Source organism: Thalassophryne amazonica, chromosome 7 (genome assembly GCF_902500255.1).
Source record: "Thalassophryne amazonica chromosome 7, fThaAma1.1, whole genome shotgun sequence".
Classification (NCBI taxonomy): domain Eukaryota; kingdom Metazoa; phylum Chordata; class Actinopteri; order Batrachoidiformes; family Batrachoididae; genus Thalassophryne; species Thalassophryne amazonica.
Window position 1 is genome coordinate 20,665,868 of NC_047109.1, and position 22,434 is coordinate 20,688,301.

At 41.8% G+C, this 22,434-nt stretch overlaps 1 protein-coding gene across 2 annotated transcripts in view; it reads right to left on the reverse strand.

The window, feature by feature from the left end:
* LOC117513705 (vascular endothelial growth factor A-A-like) overlaps window positions 1-22,434 on the reverse strand; it is a 49,356-nt gene that overhangs the window by 7,676 nt on the left and 19,246 nt on the right. The window contains exons 4-5 of one of the 2 annotated variants that reach the window (XM_034173946.1): window positions 15,695-15,771; window positions 15,566-15,600 (exon numbers count right to left, since the gene is read on the reverse strand). In XM_034173946.1, the coding sequence (XP_034029837.1) occupies window positions 15,566-15,600; window positions 15,695-15,771 (112 nt within the window). Of the gene's footprint in view, window positions 1-15,565; window positions 15,614-15,694; window positions 15,772-22,434 lie in introns of both variants that reach the window. The other variant, XM_034173947.1, reaches the window with a different exon arrangement.

A 22,434-nucleotide genomic window follows, 5' to 3' on the forward strand; every position in this document is an offset into this window, starting at 1 on the left:
GGATAAGAAAAGTGTCCAAAACATCAACATAAACTTGTGCATTTATTGATGATGTAATGACAGCCATCTCCCCAGTGCTTTTACCTGACATGTAGCCCCATATCATCAATGACTGTGGAAATTTACATGTTCTCTTCAGGCAGTCATCTTTATAAATCTCATTGGAACGGCACCAACAAAAGTTCCAGCATCATCACCTTGCCCAATGCAGATTTGAGATTCATCACTGAATATGACTTTCATCCAGTCATCCACAGTCCACGATTTCTTTTCCTTAGCCCATTGTAACCTTGTTTTTTTTCTGTTTAGGTGTTAATGATGGCTTTCGTTTAGCTTTTCTGTATGTAAATCCCATTTCCTTTAGGCGGTTTCTTACAGTTCGGTCACAGACGTCGACTCCAGTTCCCTCCCATTCGTTCCTCGTTTGTTTTGTTGTGCATTTTCAATTTTTGAGACATACTGCTTTAAGTTTTCTGTCTTGACGCTTTGATGTCTTCCTTGGTCTACCAGTATGTTTGCCTTTAACAACCTTCCCATGTTTGTATTTGGTCCAGAGTTTAGACACAGCTGACTGTGAACAACCAACATCTTTTGCAATACTGCGTGATGATTTACCCTCTTAAGAGTTTGATAATCCTCTCCTTTGTTTCAACTGACATCTCTCGTGTTGGAGCCATGATTCATGTCAGTCCACTTGGTGCAACAGCTCTCCAAGGTGTGATCACTCCTTTTTAGATGCAGACTAACAAGCAGATCTGATTTGATGCAGGTGTTAGTTTTGGGGATGAAAATTTACAGGGTGATTCCACAAATTATTCCTCAGAATTGAGTGAGTCCATATTTTTTTCCCTCTGCTTGGTCTAAAAAAGTAACCGTTACTGACTGCCACAATTTTTTTTTCTTGATTTCTTATAGTGGTTCTTAAAGCCAGAAAGTTGCCATTTGAAATTACTTTTGAGTTTTGTGTCATGTCTGTGATCTGCTTTTTTTCTACAAAATTAAACAACTGAATGAATATCCTCCGAGGACGGTGATTCCATAATTATTGCCAGGGGTTGTATGATAAATTAGCTAAATACTAGACCTCTGTGCCCTGCATTTTACTTTGTGCTCAGATTACACATCATAAATTGCAAAGTGGAGATGGCCACACCCCAAATGCACAAGTGCTATGCTCCAAAGACCATCAAGCTAGGGCCCACAGTCTTTATGGAGCCACAAACGCAATCCTCAAATTCATCCTGTCAACTAACACGATGAGGCACATCGATGTATCGTCCTGTGAGGATTGTGTTAGCTTTGTAGCAAAGTTGAGGGGTTGGAGCTACAGCTCAACCTGCACGGGTCAACTGGTGACCTGATCCAGAAATCAGCGACTCTTAGCAACCAATGGAAAGTGTGTCATAGGTCAGTGTGCGATGTGTGGGCTCTCTAGGTCCAGCTCAGTGTGTGGTGACTGTGAGGACAGAGGTCACAAACCACAGGCCGACAGCAGCCGACAACGTGTGATGTCCACAGGCTCCTTCGATTACAAAGTTTTTAATGCGTGATGCCGACACTCACTGCCAACAGTTCATTAACAGCGCTCCAACACGCCAAAACTGTTGCTTTGCACAGACACATCAATGCAAGCACATGCTTTCTATGTGGAATAATAGGAAGTGTCCCATGGAGTCAAAAATAAATATTTATTGACACCGCATTTCTGAGGATCAGTCAACATTAGGGGAATAACAGTCACATGTGGAATCACATGCAGTGTAAAAAACCTGATAGGAAACACGTCAGCAACATGTCAGAAATTAATATTTGAATGCAGCCGTCTATTCCTTAACTTATTTTAACTTCATGATTTTATTTCAGTCAGCTTTCAAAAAACTCAAACTTGACTAAGCTAGGACACGATCGCAGATGACAACAGACGATGTAGGCAGTCAGGGAAGCACAACGCCACAACAAACAAACAGCAGGAGGGAGGGCATGCATTTCACAAGACCAACTCCAACTATGGAGGAAATGATTAAAAAAAGTGCACACAGTGGGGGCAGGCGGGATTCATCATGATAGTTATGACAAACCTGCACGTTCTTTGGTTTAACTCAAGTTGCCTGGACCTGCATTCTAACTGTGTGAGTTTGCAGGAGCATTTACAGGTGAGAGGGTCCTGCACAAACAAGTGCTTCCTTCTCTTTGAGCAAGGGTGACAGCGGCTGCAAGGGAAGCAGAAAGGAGAGAGACAGACAGAAAACCAAGCTGCAAACATGCAAAAAGCCCCGCCCCCTCACCTTAACCCAGTTGTTATTGATAGCTTTTTTTTTGTTGTTTAAACCCTATTTATCACTATCTTACACCTTGGACTTTTATTCTGTGTTATCTATCTATTCGTGGAGTGCATTGATATTTCGTTCTGTGACAAAGACTGATATTTACTACTGAATGACAATAAAAATGAGTCTAAGTCTGTTTTATCCTCCAGGGCAAATGTGACGATTCAGCTGGAAGACTGACCCACCAAGGCCCTTTGGACCCGGGATAGCTGTGGCCGACTGAAAACACTGCAGGACAAGAGTCCACACAGGTTTACTCCTGCAAGAAACCCTTCACTGCCCTGTTCTCAGAGTTCAAGCCCCAGGTCACGACCACCCCAACACAAGATGTCACAGGTGGGGGAAAAAAAACAAAACAAAAAACACACACACTTGTAGGCAAAAGTTTGGGCACCCCTGATAATTTTTATGATTTTCCTTTATAAATCATTGGTTGTCCGGATCATAAATTTCAGTTAAATATATCATATAGCAGACAAACACACTGATATTTGAGAAGTGAAATGAAGTTTTTAGTATTTAAAGAAAGTGTGCAATAATTATTTAAACAAAATTAGGCATTTGGGCACTTTATTCATTTGAATACATTTAGCACTAATTATTGGAACACAAAATTGGTTTGGTAAGCTCACTGACCCTTGAACACCTTACACAGGTGAATCCAATCATGAGAAAGGGTATTTAAGGTTGCCATTTGCAAAATGTATCCCCTCCCATGGTAACATGGGAACCTTTAAACAACTCTCAAATGACCTGAAAACAAAGACTGTTCAACATCATGGTTTTAGGGGAAGGATACAAAAAGCTGTCTCAGAGATTTCATCTGTGAATTTCCACTGTGAGGAACTGGAAGACTGCAGGCACACTACTTGTTAAGGCCCGAAGTGGCAGGCCAAGAAAAATCTCGGATAAGCTGAAGCGAAGGATGGTGAGAACAGTCATAGTTAGAGATGGGTATTGATAAGATTTCATCGATATCAATGCCATTATCAATTCTACTTATCGATCTGATTCCTTATCGATTCCCTTATAAATACCTCATGAATTTTGTACTAAAAGTAAGTTTTACAGGTTTTCTATGTATTTCATTGAGTCTTAAAGTAAATAAATATGAAATTGGTCACTGTATCCTTGATCTCTGGACATAAAAATAAACAAAACGGTGTTTCGCTTTGAAGTTATTCATTCAGACTGGATTCTATCATTCTAACTTGACTCGTCAGAGAGCCGCACAACGTTTGGAGCTGTGTAAATAGAACGGAGGACGATTCTTGTTTCTTTCTCACAACAACACAGGAGTCCTAGTTAGTAACTTTAATCCGCACAAACGTGAATCACGATTGACATATTCAGGGATGAAAGTGGTGAAAAACAAAAAAAGCCAAAATTACCCCCCCAACACCACGTGCACGAAAATGTTTCAATTCTAGAAGCTCTGAAATGCAATCTGGGACTATTCCAGATGATAAACTGGAGTGAGTGCAGCATCCATTTAGTGAGAAAAAAAAACAACTTATTAAAATTCATTCCAGTAGTCTTCTGCTCTTTCTAGGATGTAGCAGTTTTCTAGTTTGGCAGATAGTTCTGGAGGAAATCACTGAAGAAATTAACACATTGAAAATATGGTTTGACCGAAACAAACTCATTAAACTTTAAGACAGGGATGAAATGGAGGTGTAAGAGTCACTAGGTGTTCACAGGAAACATTTATTTCTGTATTTATTTATGTTCATTGTTAGTTGCTTTTATATTTTGTTGTGTTTCTATTCAGGTTCTTTTTGTCTTTCTCTAAAATTGTATATAATAAGTATATATTTAATATAATAATCATTAGATTATTAATATATAAACAAAAATAAATTTATGAATTACAATTTGAAAACAAATGCACCCGAACGTGATGACAGCTGCAACTGCTTAATGCTAACTTAACTTTTTTAGCATCGCTTCCGTTTTTAAGTTATAAAATACATCAACTGTTTCAGAAGACCATAACAGGTCGGTTTAACATAGAAAAGGTAAATAATACTCACAGATGTATGCTCTTTAGGGTTTTAGCGGGGTAAAATTAAGTGAAAAAGAAAAAATAAACAAAGCAATAGATCGAAGCATTGCTTCAATCTGCGAACCACTGCTTCGATTGGTTCAAGGTTCAAAGCAAAGCCGCGCTGCAGAAAAGTTGATTACGGACCCGTTGCAGGGTCTGTAATCAATGTAGGGAAATTATCATTTTCCTGACAAACACCCCCCAAAACAATGGCCACTCTGAAGGACCGATAACAGAATCGTTAAGTAAAAAGCTTATTGATGTTGGTGGATCGAATAATTTCTTAACGATACACGAAAGGAACAGGTTCTCGATACCCATCCCTAGTCAAAGTCAACCCACAGACATGCTCCAAAGACCTACAACATGATCTTGCTGTAGATAGTGTCTCTGTGCATCATTCAACTAAACAGAGCACTTTGCATAAAGAGATGCTGTATGATGCTGTAATGCAGAGGAAGCCTTTTCTGCATACACACTCTGAACAGAGTCGCTTGAGGTATGCTATATGCACATTTGGACAAGCCAGCTTCATTTTGGAATAAGGTGCTGTGGACTGATGAAACTAAAATAGGGTTATTTGGACATAACAAGGGGAGGTATGCATGGCTGAAAAAGAACACAGCATTCTAAGAAAAACACTTGCTAACTACAGTAAAATTTCAAAGTGGTTCCATCATGCTGTGGGGCTGTGCGGCCAGTGCAGGTACTGGGAATCTTGTTAAAGTTGAGGGTCACATGGATTCCAGTCAATATCAGCAGATTCTTGAGAACAATGTTCACGAATCAGTGACCAAGCTGAAATCGCGCCGGGGCTAGATCTTTCAACAAGACAACGACCCTAAACACTGCTCAGAATCTACTAAAGCATTCATGCAGAAGAACAAGTACAATGTTCTGGAATGGCCATCTCAGTCCCCAGACCTGAATATTATTGAAAATCTGTGGTGTGATTTTAAGTGGGCTGTCCATGCTCAGAAACCAACAAACCTGAGATATTTTGCAAAGAAGAATGGTCCAAAATTCCTTCAACCAGAATCTAGACTCTCATTGGAAGCTATAGGAAGCATTTAGAGGCCGTTATATCTGCAAAAGGAAGATCTACTACATATTGATATATTTTTCTCTGTTGGGGTGCCTAAATTTATGCACCTGCCTAATTTTGTATTATTATTACACACTTTCTGTAGATACTATGAATTTCATTTGTCAAATATCACTGTGTTTGTCTGCTACATTATATATTTAACTGAAATTGCTGATCCAAACAACCCATGATTTATAAAAGGAAAATCATGGAAATCATCAGGGATGCCCAAACTTTTAAATCAAATCAATTTTATTTATATAGCACCAAATTACAACAAACAGTCGCCCCAAGGCGCTTTATATAGTAAGGCAAAAGCCATACAATAATTACAGAAAAACCCCAACAGTCAAAACGACCCCCTATGAGCAAGCACTTGGCAACAGTGGGAAGGAAAAACTCCCTTTTAACAGGAAGAAACCTCCAGCAGAACCAGACTCAGGGAGGGACAGTCTTCTGCTAGGACTGGTTGGGGCTGAGGGGAGAGAATCAGGAAAAAGACATGCTGTGGAAGAGAGCAGAGATCAATCACCAATGATTAAAAGCAGCCGTGATGCGCGAAGCCTCCACTCCTCTTTCCATGACAAAAACTCCTTTAACAGTGGAATGTGCCATTCATTTCCAAACTGGACGCTGTGTTTTATCCGGGACGTCGTCTGACTAGCACAGGAATTGTGAAAAGATGTGGACATCAGCACTTTTTCGGCACATTGAGACAGACGTGCGGAGGAATTCTGCGCGTTGCGGCGGTGCCGCATGGCGCACAGCAACACCGTGATGAAGCCTCACCGGACATGTTCTGGCATGTCCAGGCACATCCACAATTTCTCGGATAATCACTCGATGGAAAAACCACCGACAGTTGTCTGAACGCCATCTCAAAGCCGTCCTGTGAGACCAAAACGGAGGTGGTTTTGTCTCGCTCCATTAGCGAATCCATCGTGACGCGTGAAGCCTCCGCTCGGCTTTCCATGACAAAATCTCTTGTTAAAAGTGAAATCTGCCGGAAAATGGTTGATGTCCAGCTCTTATGATAACCAGAGAAATGGCACACGATGGTCACGGATCCAGACAGCCATCCGTTTAGAAATTAAATGGTCGTTCAGCCTGTCGATGGCGGCTTCGGAGCACGGCGCGCCCCACAGCCGCTGGGGGCCATCCTTAAAGCGACAGTAACACTCATTCTCTACCAAGCCCCTAACATTTTCACCGAAAGCCAGATAAATTTTTCTAATGGTTTCCAGCTGCCAGTCTCTAACAGTTTCTGAAAAAAAAATTCTGATGGAAAAAAAAAAAAAAAAAAAAAGCCCAAATCATTCCGCCATTTCCTGACAATGAAAATCTGACGAGGGGCTGGACCACTCCTCACTCAAAGCCTGCTCACAGGCGAATGATGCAACAGACAGGCGTGGAAAAACTCACGCATGCACACGAGGGTTCAAACTTGTCTGACGCAATCACACGTGATTCAAATCCATATGGTTTTTGAAAAAAATAAGGTCGGATACTTTTCTAATAGACCTCGTATGAGGTCCCTAAGATAAGATGGGACCTGATTATTCAAAACCTTATAAGTAAGAAGAAGAATTTTAAATTCTGTTCTGGAATTAACAGGGAGCCAATGAAGAGAAGCCAATATGGGTGAAATATGCTCTCTCCTAGTCCCTGTCAGTACTCTAGCTGCAGCATTTTGAATTAACTGAAGGATTTCCAGGGAACTTTTAGGACAACCTGATAATGAATTACAGTAGTCTAGCCTAGAGGAAAATGCATGAGTTAGTTTTTCAGCATCACTCTGAGACAAGACCTTTCTAATTTTAGAGATATTGCGCAAATGCAAAAAAGCAGTCCTACATATTTGCTTTTACATACAACTGTATAATATATATACACATATATATACACACACATACACGAGGTCTATTAGAAAACTATCCAATATTTTTTTTAAAAAACCACATGGATTTGAATCACGTGTGATTACATCAGCCAAGCTTGAACCCTCGTGGGCATGCAAGAGTTTTTTCACGCCTGTCGGTGACGTCATTCGCCTGTGAGCACGCCTTGTGGGAGGAGTGGTCCAGCCCCCTCGTTGGAATTCCTTTGTCTGAGAAGTTGCTGAGAAACTGGCGCTGTGCTTCATCGAAATTTTTTTGAAAACTGAGGCACATCCGAGTGGACACCATTCGACAAATTAAGCTGGTTTTCGGTGAAAATTTTAACGGCTGATGAGAGATTTTGGATTGTTTCTATAGCTGTAAGGACTTCCCACGGAGCGGGACGTTGCGCAGCGCTCCGAGGCGACGTTGTCATCCTGTTTCAAGCTGAAAACCTCCAAATTTAAGCCTCTGTTGACCCAGGACATCGTGAGAGAACAGAGAACTTTCAGAAGAGGTCGGAATCAGCAGTTTATCCTGACATTCCACTGTTAAAGGAGATTTTTTTAATGAAAGATGTGTGGATGGATTGGCACGTCGGCTCGCACCCGGCGCGGCGTGCCCGCCACAGGAAAAACACCTCCATTGGAAGCCTTAAGGACAAGTTGGAACATGCCCTGCTGTTAAACAATTTCTCAGATACTCACTCAACTGAAAGCCACCAAAAGCCGCCTGGATTTTACAAATGGTTATCAACATGGAGGTGTTTTTCCTGTGGCGGGCGCGCCGCGCGAATCCGTCCGCACGTCTTTCATTAAAAAAAAAAAAAATCTCCTTTAACAGTGGAATGTCAGGATAAACTGCTGATTCCGACCTCTTCTGAAAGTTCTGTTCTCTCACGACGTCCTGGGTCAACAGAGGCTTAAATTTGGAAGTTTTCAGCTTGAAACAGAATGACGACGTAGCCTTGGAGTGCTGCGTGACGTCCCGCTCCGTGGGAAGTCCTTACAGCGATAGAAACAATCCAAAATCTCTCAGCCGTTAAAATTTTCACCGAAAACCAGCTTAATTTCTCGAATGGTATCCACTCGGATGTGCCTCACAGTTTTCGAAAAAATTTTAATGAAGCACAGCGCCAGTCTCTCAGCAACTTCTCAGACAATGAAAATCCGACAAGGGGGCTGGACCACTCCTCCCACAAGGCGTGCTCACAGGCGAATGACGTCACCGACAGGCGTGGAAAAACTCACGCATGCGCACGAAGGTTAAAGCTTGGCTGACGTAAAAACATATGAATCAAATCCATATAGTTTTTTAAAAAAATAAAACGGCCGGTTTCTTTTCTAATAGACCTCGTATGTATGTGTGTGTGTGGTCACTTGGCTATTATAATATACAATACAACACACACACACTGCATGTTCTCCCCATGTTTGTGTGGGTTTCCTCTGGGTGCTCCCGTTTCTTCCCACATCCAAAGACATGCAGGTTAGGTGCATTGGATACTTGAAATTGTCCGTAGCTGTGTGTGGGTGTGAATGTGTTCGTTTGTCTATATGTGGCCCTGTGTCAGACTGGCGTCCTGTCCAGGGTGTACCCCGCCTCATGCTCTATGACTGCTGGGATAGGCTCCAGCATCCCATGACCCTTATTTGGACTAAGCGTTCGAAGGTGAGTGAGTGAAGTTCAGCTCATGAAACATGGGAGCAAAAATAAGAGTGTTGCCTTTATATATTTTTGTTTAATATATTTTATAGATAGTGTGCAGTGATGTCACATGCAACACTCAGTTTTGTGTTTGCCACCATACTGGACAGCAAGCTCTGTACACACAGCATGGTCGATGCTGGATCGTTGGTGGATGGCCAAGCTAATTTGTCCAATATAGCTAAAGCGCTCGAGCCTGAACATCAGAAGAGGTAGTTAGAGGAAATACAAAGAATCACCATGGATCCCTACAATAGATTTCCCTTGAGAAGTTCACCGGATTTATTGATTTTGAGCAGAAGCCAGAAGTGCGATATCAAAAACATGCTTATTTAGGGTCTGCTCCTTTCTCTGCCCCTGATCGAGGCAGCATCTCTACATCTGGAGTTGGTCCCAGGGCACCGGACTGTGGTTGCCCACTGCTGCTAGTGGTTGGACTGTGTCTAAGTGTAATTAGTTTATCTCTATATCATATATATATTGTGGCAAGCTGTATGGAAGAACAAGCCAGAGCTTTTTGTTCTTTATGCACCCTGCCAGCTGCCACAAAGAAGTGTGATTTACTTTTCACAAATAACAACATAGTTAGTGGCAGAAGACAAACGCAAGGCACTTTTCACTCATTGTGACAACATAACTCTTAAACTAATTACACTACTTGAACTACAAAACACAACAAATCTATAAGACTAACAACACTGCTAAACCAACATGTACCACAATAACAATAAAAAAAACAAACCCCGAATTCCCATAATGAATTGCAGCACAACATTTCACAGCATGACGATCGCTACAATATTCATAAACAGTAAATGGAACTGCATTCACAAACATAATAAATGCACGAAAAATAAATACAAAATGCCCAAACACGATCAATGTCTTTATAAAAGCAGTAAATTGCAGTATTAATAGTCAGTTTACCTCTGTATAAACACAGGAACGGCTCACCCGTGTTGCATTAAATGGGACTGGTAAAATCTACACCTCATCCGTTGAGCTTCCCCACCAAAGAAAACCCATGTAAGTTTTGTCTTTACATAAAAATACAGCAATTACTATCTTTTCACTTAAAAAAAAAAGTAAAGATTTGCATGTGCACACTCTAAAGCAGACACACAGTCGATTTAAGCTATGGGAGCTCATCTTGACAGAAGACTGGTGCTGTCATGCTCAGAGCTCAACGTGATATATTGTCATTTTATTTATTTATTTATTTTGTTTATATTGCCATTATGGGGTGTTGTGAGTAGAAATTTGAGGGGAAAAATGAATTTCATCCATTTTGGAATAAGGCTGTAACATAACAAAAGGTGGAAAGGGTGAAGTGCTGTGAATACTTTCCAGATGTACTGTATTCTTTAATCTGCATTCAGAGCTGTGGACTGTTTTGTGTGCAACAACAAAGGTGAGCAAAAGACATAAAATGTATTTATCATGAGTCATTTTATGCACCTCCATGCCATTACATGAACAGCAGAAAAGGCGCAACTGGATGCACGCAATCTACATATGGCACATTCCAAAGTGGCAAAATATGAGGATTTCTGTAAATTAGTTCACCCCACATCCCCAAATATAGCCTACCCCGCCTAAATAATTTCTGCAATGTGTATGTGTGCACAAGCATGTGTCTCCATGCCACAGCTCAAACTTAATCATGTCCCATTGTCCTAGGACCAGAAAATACCTCATGGGACACAGCGATATGGTGTGTAGGCTAACTGTGGGACAGTTGAAAAAAGTGTCTAAGCAAATTTCAAAATACAGGAGTCTAAAGGTGACCTCATTGTGGCACTTAAAAATAAATAAATAAAAATCATCCAAAACATATCAGCAGTGAAAATATCTGATTGCTGCTGTTGCAGTGTGACCTACCTCAGTCCAAATCCAACCAACCAAACACTGCAGATCACAGAATCTAACGGGTCACCTAATATGGTATATCACCTGTTGGTGCAAATGGATTCTGGGATACGCAATGGAGTGGAATATGACACCTATAAATCACCTCAATGTCACATTATTTTGTCTGTGCAATATAATTTCCTTCTAGAATTCTAATTCGTAAACTAGAATTGATTAGAATAATTAAAATGCCCCACCCCACCCAAATACCAGACTGCCTTCAATATTTTAACAACATTAAGTTTGTTGTCTCACAAAATATCACTTTGTACAAATTTAAAATCTGAAACTGACTGAAATTCATCCAGATTCCTTGAACCATTTACTGATATTGTGAAGTGCAGAGGATGAAATATCTGTCTTTGAGGAATACTGTTGACAAACTGGAGATCCTCTGCCCATCTCTGCTCATCAAATTCATGGATACTGCTTTTGTACCAAATAATTATTACAGTCACCTGTTTGAAATAACATCGTTAATTTGTTTTTAAACTTGTCACTAGATCCAAAATTCGGTCGAGTCTTTGATGCCCTAATATCTACCTGTGGTACAAATTTGTTGAAAATCCATGAAGTAGTTTTGACGTAATCATGCTAACAACAGACAAATAAATAAACGCCAATGATTTTATAATGTCCTTGGTGAATGTAATGAAGCTGATCACAAAACATTCTTACTGTCTAGAAAGAAACAGATCAAAATAAACTAAGAATCACTTTCTTCTCCCCTTGATTTTCCACACCATCCTAACTGTTTGTGATTAGGGGTTGAAGATGTTTGACACTGAGGATAGAAGTGTCATCATATCTGAAAGAGACCTGAGGGGATGGAAGGTCATGGGCCAGACTAAACAGCAAACAGCAGCAGTAAATGCTCTGGGGCCACACAAATCTGTGCTTTGTCTCCTGACTGCCAAAGCATACATCCAGGCGGTAGGCTGCATTATCTCCATGCAGAGCTCATGGGTAAAAAAGGACAAAACAACCCAAAGCAAAACTTATCCGCACAGCTTTCAAGGCTGCAATGATCAAAAATAAGCAAAAGTTTACTTTTATGATTTACAGAAGTGTTCCTGACCCCATAAAGAAGACAGATAAAACAGGAGCACTGAGCAGTCTAAAGATAACCATGGCCTCAAAGTTTTAACTGCAGGGAGTAAAACCTGTGCCAGGCAGAGAGCTCCCAAGGCACAGACACACACCTTGGCCTGCTCAACACTGAGGCACCAGTATGCTGGATGATGCCCAGGGAAACACGGCCCATAGCCAAAATCTCGTAGCTGACATCCCCACACAGTGCAAGTGATACTTATGTCAAGATGAGTAACCCTTTCCTCACAACACTGTGCATTTCAAGTTACCATCATAACTCGGACAATTCAAAGAACAGACAGCTCAACCTCACGCAACAAAACGGGAGAAACTTAAAGTAATGAAATTTGTCCCTGTGGTACGTCTAAAAGACCTGCATGCTGCGCTCAGGTTTCTAGCCCAGTCGCTGGTGCAGACTTAGCCTATGACAATTTATCTCAGCAGTGAAATTCATGCTTCTTTGTCCTTGTCTTTTCACATCAAGAAATGCCTGTGAAGCTGTTGTAGACTCATGAGGTCCCTGAAGATGCAGATACCGTTGTGGGAAAACAAAGGTCCACGTCTTTACAGGGCCCAGTGGTTTCCATCTTGCTACATACTGTAGTTGTGAGACTTGGATGCTAACTAAGGAGGCCACTGGATGTCTCTGGTATTTTGAAGGAAACTTGAGTGCCACTGGACAGACTGTGACACTCACAGTTACTTAGGGAGACTCGGGGATGAGAAGTATCATTTGCAGTGTGAAGAAACGTCAGCACTGACACTTTGCTATATGCCACAGTTCTCTGCACACAAGGGCCTCAGTGCTGATTTGTGGATAGATTCAAAATGATCCATGATCCATGCATCCAAGTATCGACCCCCCCCCCCCCCCCCCCCCCCCCCAACTCTCATCTCTTATGTTAACTGGGAAAATGCAACTATGAAGGAGTGATTATTTGGGTCCGTCAGAACCTTCTATAAGCAGAGGGATCACACAGTCAATGAAAGGCATCAGAGAGCTGATGAATATGTTGCATGCTACACAACTAAAATATAAAAGTACAAGTAAACCTACAACTGTCTGCAATGACTTCATACTGAAGTCATTCATACCAATCAATCACAAACATTTTGCTGATCAATACATGCTTCAGATCATCCATCTAGTAGTGGCCTGCGGGTCGGGGAGGTCAAAAAGTGACAAACCGGAGTTCCCATAAATCAATCATTCAGATACATGACACTCTTTAAATGCCACCTACAGGCTAGATGTGATTACTTTCATCTTCTCCCACACACACACACGCCAGAGTGTGTCCTGCTTGATGTGCTGCGTTCACATGGGCAGGCTGTAGGTGATTACACCAGCTTTGCGGTGCATGTGTGATATGTGTATGGAGCTGACAGACTCAAATGACTGCTGCCTTTTCCACTCCCTCGGCAGCAGCATGTTTCAGCTGCAGCAGATTGAACCACTGCGCAGCAAAAATGCAACATGTCTATTTTGGATGGATGTCATTTTACATCCTTTTTATATGTATTTTTAATATAAAAAAATAGGATTTATTTTGTCGCGGGGTTGCCACAGTGGATCCAGTACAGATCTACAGGTTGTCTGCAGGACAACCTTCCTGACATGTCCCTGGATGCACATGGAGAATGACGGGTCACAGACGGCTTTGAATAGGAAGCTAGTGCGCCAACTGCATTTTCCCCTCCCCCACCCATGATATTAATAATTATATTGATGATCAATAGATTCAACTTAAAATGTGAGTACAGTTATGGATACTAAGTTACATAAAACATTACCAATAATAAGAAGAATTAATTCATTTGTATCAGCCAATGATGAGCTTAAAAAAGGTGAAAGGGTATCTGCTTAAGAAAAAAAAAAAAAAAAAAAGGAATCAAATGAACGACTCCCAGCCAAAAGAAAATAACCTGACAGCAGTCAGCTGACATCGTGAGGATCCTCCAGGCGACTGATTTGGTTGTATCTGGTCAAACGCTGCTTTGACTAACTGAATGAAAGGCTGCATTACATCATCGCCATGTAGCCAGCTTCCTACGTGCACATTCACAGGCACACATCCAGCAAGGCCGAGGAAGCTCCGTGACTAATGGATCTGACCGAGCATCAATCCTCTGCTGATCCATCCGGTTTAAACCCAAGAAGGGACAGCGCCACACACGCACTCCTCTTATCTCATTAAAGGAGGCCCGTTTGTTTGACGTGCCACTGACTAGCCTCAGGATGGCACGCCTGGAACAGGCTGAAATGTTGCATCAGTGCTGAGAGCGAGCGCGCGCGCTCACAGCCTGCACCTCAGTCAGTCTTAAAAACCGTCCTCTATTTACAGCACTAAAAATAAAAGGGTTAAGTGCATGACACCTGTTGCTATAATTAGCCAGTCGAAGCAGCCGCAGGACAGCAGTGGGGGGTGGGGGTGGGGTGGGGTCGATCAGGCGGTGCTGTAATTACACCATAAAGCACTAAACTTGATGCCAGAGAAAAACAGCCTGAAGGCCCTCGCAACAGCAAACACAACACCTGGCAATGTACAACAAAGACCAACACAGCAATACGACGTACGGAGCCGTGTGCTGGACAGACAGTGAGCTCGTCTTCTTACCTGCCAGTGTCAAAAAGTGCACAAACACAACCACACTTCCTAACATGCTGTAAGAAGTGATGCTTTTTGTTTTATGAACAGGCAGTCAAACAATCACGCTGCATTCACATGTTGGCTGTCATCTGCAGCGGAAGACTGCAAGTGATGACATGAGGTGGCGTCATTTTTTTTTTTTAATGTCGGTGGCAGAGTTTTAACGTTTTATTAAAAACAGTAAGCCCTGGCTCTGACTGCAGCTAAAATCTTAACTTTTGTGAGGTTATGCATTTAAAACAAACATACACAACAGGTGATTCTGCACTTAAATAAGCCACGTCTTGCTGTCAATCTTTTTCTCCTTGTTAAAAACAACAAATAAAGCCAGATAAACCAAACAGGATGAACCAACCAACCAAACCAGACAAAACATCAAGTTTGTTTTGGTCACTGCAGCAGGCAGTAAAAGTTGAAAACTTTTAATGGAAGTGCTCGTTTACCAATTTAACGTCTAATTAATACAAAGGAAAAAACAATACATCTGTTTTACAATATGCCGCTTCCAGATGATGCGTGAAGGCAGCATAATAAGACACCGGTGAGTAGATGTCAATCCTGTTAACCAATGCATTAATCTCTGTTGATAAAAACAGATTATAATCCCAGTAACCAATGCATTAGTCTATTGATGAAAACAGATGGTAATCTTGGAAAACCAACACATTTTCCTCAAATGACAAAAGCAGATGGTAATCTCATTAACAAAAACAATCTCTTGGTTGATTAAAACAAATGGAAATCCCATTAACCAAAAGATTAATCTCTATTAACTTTATTAATATTAACAGTTACTTTTATTACTTTTTTCTTTTAACAAACCTTGTAAAACTCCATCAGAGCAGGAAAGAGCTGTGAACACTTACTATTCTTTCTTTGCTTTAGCCTCTGGCATCGGACTCTGGCTTCGGGCTCTGAAAGAAAAACAGCAGTTTTTATACTTGTGCTTTGGATTAATCTGTTGGCGTGTGAGAACACATGGCGTGCAACCTTACCTGCAATGACACGCTCGATGCTCTGTGAAGCTGAGGTGGGCCATGTGCTGACCAAACTGTGCTTTATGCAGCATGACCTTGAAGAGAAAGAGGACATGGAAATCCTATATAAAAACATCAACATGAGTCAAGGTCACTCACAATCTCTTCCTCCCTCCCTCTCACACACACACAGAGTTTGATTTTTTTTTTTTTTTTTTTTTTTTTTTTTAAATATTACTCAGCCAGCCAGCGACCACAGTGCAGACGGCAGTGATGGGCAGTGACCATCTGGGTTTTTGTTCCTTTAATGAAATCAAAGCCTTGGTTTTATATGAATAAAGTCATAATGTTTCAATAACACCATTGGAATATCTCATCTCCTCTTCAACCGCTTATCCGTGATCAGGCCACAGGATCAACAGCTCCAGCAGGGGACCCAAACTTCCCTTTCCCAGGCCACATTAACCACCACTGACTGGGTGATACTGAGGTGTTCCCAGGCCAGTGTGGAGATATAATCTCTCCACCTAGTCCTGGGTCTTCCCAGGGTCTCCTCCCAGCTGCACATGCCTGGAACACCTCCCTAGGGCGGTGCCCAGGGGGCATCTTTACCAGATGCCCAAACCACCTCAGCTGGCTACTTTCAGTGCAAAGGAGTAGTAGCTTCTCACTCTATCTCTAAAAGAGACACAAAACACATGTAGACTAGCTGGGCATAGTCTCAGGCCCCCTCCAGGATCCTTGTAAGAGTGAAGAGCTGGTCCACTGTTCCACGGCCAGGACGGAACCCACATCGTTCCTCTTCAATCAGACATTCAACTATTGGCTGAACCCCCCTTTCCAGCACCCTGGAGTAGACCTGACAAGGGAGGCTGAGTGGTGTGATTCCTCTGTAATTGGCACACACTCTCTGGTCCCTTTTTTTAAATATGGGTCCACCACCCCAGTTTGCCACTTCTTAGGCAAAGGCCTCCAAGAAATGTTGAAGAGACATCTCATTTAAGATAATTCCCTCCACACCCAGACCCAGCATTTCTGGATGGATCTCATCAGCCCCCAGGGCCTTACCACTGCAGAGTTGTTTGACTACCTCAGTGATTTCTACCAGTGAAATTGATGATAATCCCCCATCTGCTTCCAGCTCTGCCTCTACAACAGAGGGCGCTCCAGTCTGATGCAGGAGTTCCTCAAGGTGTTCCTTCCAGTGTAGTGGAGCAGATAACTGTAACAATTGTTCATTTCTAGAAACAAGCACCAAAATCGGCACATACACCTTAGACCAGGGGTGGCCAAGTTCGGTCCTCGAGAGCCACGTTCCTGACACTCTTAGTTGTCTCCCTGCTCCAACACACCTGAATCCAATGAAAGACTCGTTAGCAGAGTTTTAATGAGCCTTTCATTGGATTCAGGTGTGTTGGAGCAGGGAGACAACTAAGAGTGTCAGGATTGTGGCTCTCGAGGACCGAACTTGGTCACCCCTGCCTTAGACATTACTCTTTTGTAAAAGAACATTAACCACCTAAATTTTCAAAAGGCAGCCAGTCAGGGGTCAACTGAAGATTTACACAGGGGTCAAAATTTAAAAATGCTCCAATCATGTTGAAAACTACACCACATTAATTGTCTGATCGTGAAGATTCCAAAAGGGTATAGTTTGGACTATTTATGACTGAATATTATGGAGTTATGAGGTAAAAAATAGCAAGAATGGTGACAAAGGTCAATTTCAGTTTGTACAGGGGTAAAAAGTTAAAGTTGCTCCAATTTTGGTAAAAAGTGCTGCAAATTATTGGTTGCGTTGACAGTAGGATTAACAAATTGAATAGTTTTGACTGTGCTGAATGCTTGGTCTGTAAGGTAAAGGTTAAACAATGTCGACGTCCATTGGATTCTATGGCATGTGACATATATTACCCCGTAACATGACAACTAAGCATGAAACATGGTGCAAACTATTCCTTTTTAAAACCCTATTAACTCAACCAATAATTTGCATTATGTTTTACAATAATTGTAGCAACTTTAACTTCTGACTCCTGCACAAACTGAAACTGACCTTTGTCACCATTCTTGCTGTTTTTAACCCCATAACATTCAGTCGTAGATAGTCCAAACTATACCTTTTGGAACAGTTATGATCAGACACATAATGTGGTATAGCTTTTAATATAGTAAGTCCCTTCGGCTGCTCCCTTGTTTGCACTCTGGGTCGCCACAGCCAATCCAAGGTGGATCTGCATGTTGATTTGGCACAGGTTTTACGCCGGATGCCCTTCCTGACGCAACTCCACATTACATGGAGAAATGCGGCAGGGGTGGGATTTGAACCCGGATCCTTCTGCACTGAAACCAAGCGCATTAACCACTTAGCCACCACCCCTGCTGGTATAGCTTTCAATATGATTGGGACATTTTTTTTTTTTTCCCCCCAATTTTGACCCCTGTGCAATTCTTCATTGACCCCTATTTGGTCCCTGATTGAAAATTCAAATGGCTAAGGTTATTTGTCTAAAATATATACCAAAAGGTATACACAGTCAAATTTTGGTACTTGTAACCAGATTTGAACAATTCCTCTGCAAATATTCTGTTATCTGCTACACTAGTGCCCGATTACCTCCTCATTTGTGCCAGATTACCTCCTTATTGTAAACGGTTTTGATGGTTCCCAGTCTTCCTCTCCCCAAGTGCCTCACGGTCCGCCAGGAACACCTTGGTGCCCACCGAACTCCTCCCACAACTGCTGCTTTGCCTCCCTCATAGCAGAGGCTGCCGCCCTTTGGGACTGTTGGTAACTTGCAATTACCTCCGGTACCTTGTAACTGCTCATTCTGGTTCAATGCCCCCAACCTAGACAGGGATGCCAGAAAACTGCCAGCGGAGGTGCGAGTTGAAGAGACAGAAGTTTCCGGTTCACTCACACTATTAGTTTGGCAGGGCAGGTAATATTGTTTTAAATAGACTTTTTTTTTTATTTTTGTTAGGGCTGGCAAGTTAACGTATTATTATCGTGTTAACGCATTAATTGATGCGTTAACGCATTAATTGATTGACGCGGACAATTTTTTAACTGCAAGTTAACTCAGGGTTTTGTTTTTTTGTTTTTTTTTACAAGTCTGTTGCCGACTGCTGCCGCCGACATGGAGAAGGGCGCGGCATTTTAATTTTAAAGTACTTCCAGACCACGCAGTCGACAGAAGTGAAGCTGCTAAAGATCTCCTGCTGTGTGCCCCGGACCGAGCACTGGGAGAAAAGTTCTCCTACAGCCACTAAAGTTCTACATGCAGCAAGCTGCGCACTGATCTCTGCAGGATAGGGGAGACTGGGGCCAGCTTCTCCCGGAAGATTTTTAAATTTATAACCCTCTGAATCACTTTTGCCTGCATTTTGAGCACCAAATTGTGGGAAGGAAAGCCATAGGTTTTTTTTTTTTAAATGAATCTTTGTTAGCCTTACTTTAAAGCCAAATGAAACAAGGGATCAGGCAAAAACACAGAATAGTGTAGATGTGTGTCAGGAACATCAGAACTGCTAATGTATACCCAGCAGTGTATTCAAGAAAATCCTTATGGTTTTTTTTGTTTGTTGTTATGCTGCATTTACACATAACAATGACAAGTCACGAATGCCACGAAGTATACATTCTTGGCCAATGATCATGAATGTGATGATTTGAGGCAGAGGCGTCAGGTCTCCTCAGGAAATGCTGCAACCTGTTACCACACGTTACGATTAATGGCACGTGTTGCTGGAGAATTATCAGGAACCATTACGCACGGTCAAAAATAATGTTCCGTGCTATTGCATGTAACAGTACATCGTTAAGTTCTGTCACGTTGTGAATGAGACGAATTGTTTCCACACACACACACATCCATCCATCAGCTGCTGAACAATTCAGATCCCTCCAGTTTGCTCCTCAAAATCCACAGCAGAAGAACTTTGTGACTGCACGCTTAGTTGGGCTCTGTGCCATGGAGTGGCACAGAGGAGGAGGAGGAGACAGAGAGAGCCAGATGTGTGGCTCCACGCGGCTCTCGTCTCATGCGTTTTCCCAAACATCAGGCACATGCAGCAGGTGAAACATGCTGATGAGCACTGGAACACAACTTTTAGCCTACAGTCACTGTCTTCCTTCAGCATACTGCAGCAATGAATCTGAATGCGGTGCAGCAGGGTTTAATTGTGCACACATCAGAGAGGAATGCCATCACGCTCTATTAAGGATCACCACTAATCAAGACTGATCAACACACTCAGTTGCGACCTCCACGACATGAGGTGAAATGAGGGTGGTGCGTGACATTCGTGGAAGATTTTTTTGACATGCTCCATGAAAATCATGAATATCACACACCAACACGCACTATTAAGAAACCTATTCAGATGCGTTGTCACGTAAAGAATGTCAGGAACATGCCAAGAATGACGCAAATATGACGTTTGGAACGCGTCCTGCCTATGTGTAACCTAAGCATTACATTAAATAACTTGTAATTAAAATAGTTTTAAGTTAAAAAGAAAATTCTTTAGAAATCTTATGTTTGTCTGTAAATTAAAACCATAACTCATTTGCTGTGGTTGTCGTTTCAGGTGAGATGATTTCTTGATCATCATCATAATGACCCTTGGACATTTATTTTTTTTCAAATAATAAAACAGTTACTATTTAAAGAGCCTTTGTTTTATTTATAAGCATAGCAGCAGGTCTGAGTCTGCAGAGACAATGTTAAATGGACTTCCAGCACATTTAACCAGATGAAGGTCTCCTCTGCAGGTTCAACCTCAAATTGGTGGCGTTTTTGGAAACACTTTCCTCACATTTTGAAACACAGATGTTCTCTTCTTCCATCTGGACTTCAAATTTTGGTATATTTATGTAGACTAACAAGGAAGGCCCTTTATAAGCCCATAATGTAAAAGCCTCAGACCCCCAGCTTTTTAAGGTGATTTTTCCCATCCCATAACGCTGAAAAAAAAAAAATCCTGCTGTTAACTGCAACTGCATTAACAAAATGGTGTTAAGTGTTTGCAGGACAAACGTTATGGCACCTTTGTTCATATGGCAGAACATTTAAAATAAGAGTGTGCTATGCACTACTTTTGAATTCATTTTTGGATTTTGCGTATAACAATGTGATTAATTGTGGAAATCATGCGATTTAAATTTTTTTAATCGCTGCCCAGCTCTAATTTTTATTTCAGTCTTCTAAATGAGACTATACAAATAATATCATTAGTTAAAATCTTAACTGACATGTTAAAACATAAGATGTGTACATACAACATGTACATGGTCACTCCATTCTAAATATAATAATTTCAACTAACATGTCCCATTATCTCATCTTCAACTGCTTTTCCGGGTTCGGGTCGCAGGAGCAACCGCTCCAGCAGGGGACCCCAGACCTCCCTTTTGAGGGCCACATGTCCCCATTATCTGAATGGAAATTCTCTGTTCGGAAAATGTTATTCAATATTTGAAAACATTTTAGTCCTATTGACAGGGCTGTGAAATGAAAATTGTGAAATCCAAGGAAAATTTGCAGGGGGTCTGGGGAGCACAGCCCACCCTGGAGCCAGGGTCTAGGGCCTGCGGGGCCCCAGAAACCAAATTAATTTTGTATCTAATGATACATTTTCAGCATCTCCTGGAAGGAAAAAAAAAACTCAAAAGAAGCGCATATTTAAATGACCCTAGATTCAACCTTTCATTTAAACTGTCAGTGACAATGTTGAAATAACAGAATATGACATGGAAATAGGACCTGGAATGATTGTTTTGTTAACTGTAAACCAAATTATGCATTAACTCATAACAAATTAAACTACATGAAATTCATGACTGAAAAGACTGTTAGCAAGTCCAATAACAATAACTGCTCAGATTTAGCTCAGAGAGGCCGTTACTTGCAATCACATTCTCTGTCATTACCCACATGGGAACAATGGAGATCCCCAATGGAGCCCCATACAGGATTCCATTCAGGGACTCAAAGAAAGCTAAATACTTTGAACTGCTGTTTGTCTGAGTTTTCCTCCCCGCCACCCGAAAGCACAGGAAGGTAACCTTCTCATCTACTGGGGTAAACGCCAACATAGCAGCGCTTAAGCCCCGGTCACAACCCACCGTGTGTGTTTTTTCGCCGTACGTTTTCTGCGGATGCCACGGCCACTACGTTTTTGTGAAAACGTATGGAGGCAGTAGCAAGTGGAGGGAGGGAGTACGTTCAACGATGCATGAGCATGTCCAGCCTGCAGCGGTCAGTTGTACGAGTGTTTACTTGCCTCGAAAAGTTAACAGTTAACTAGTTAACAGACTGAAGCTGTGGAGTGTGTGTTGCTGACGTTTGGAAATAAAGTCCAAGTTCAAGTGAGAAGCTGCACTGTGCATGCAAGTCTGTCGGCCTCCATAGTATATGGTGAGTGCCGTAATCCGTACTGCCTACGTACGGATTTGGTTAATTCAATAGTAATTGAATGAAAATGTGCTGCTTTGAATCCGTACTGAGGCAGTACTCACAACGTGCATCATCTGTACTGCTGGCGAATCCGCAGCCTGACCGCAGCGAAAGTTCTGCATGCACTAAAACCTCTACGACGTGTCTGCATGCTCCTAAATTCGTACTGAGGCAGTACTTAGGATGTACGGATCTCCAAATTTAGCCCACGTTTTTGCAAGTAGACTGCATGCACGTGCAAGTATGGTGGGTTGTGACCACGGCTTTAGCCAGGGGTTCATGAGTATCCCTGCAACC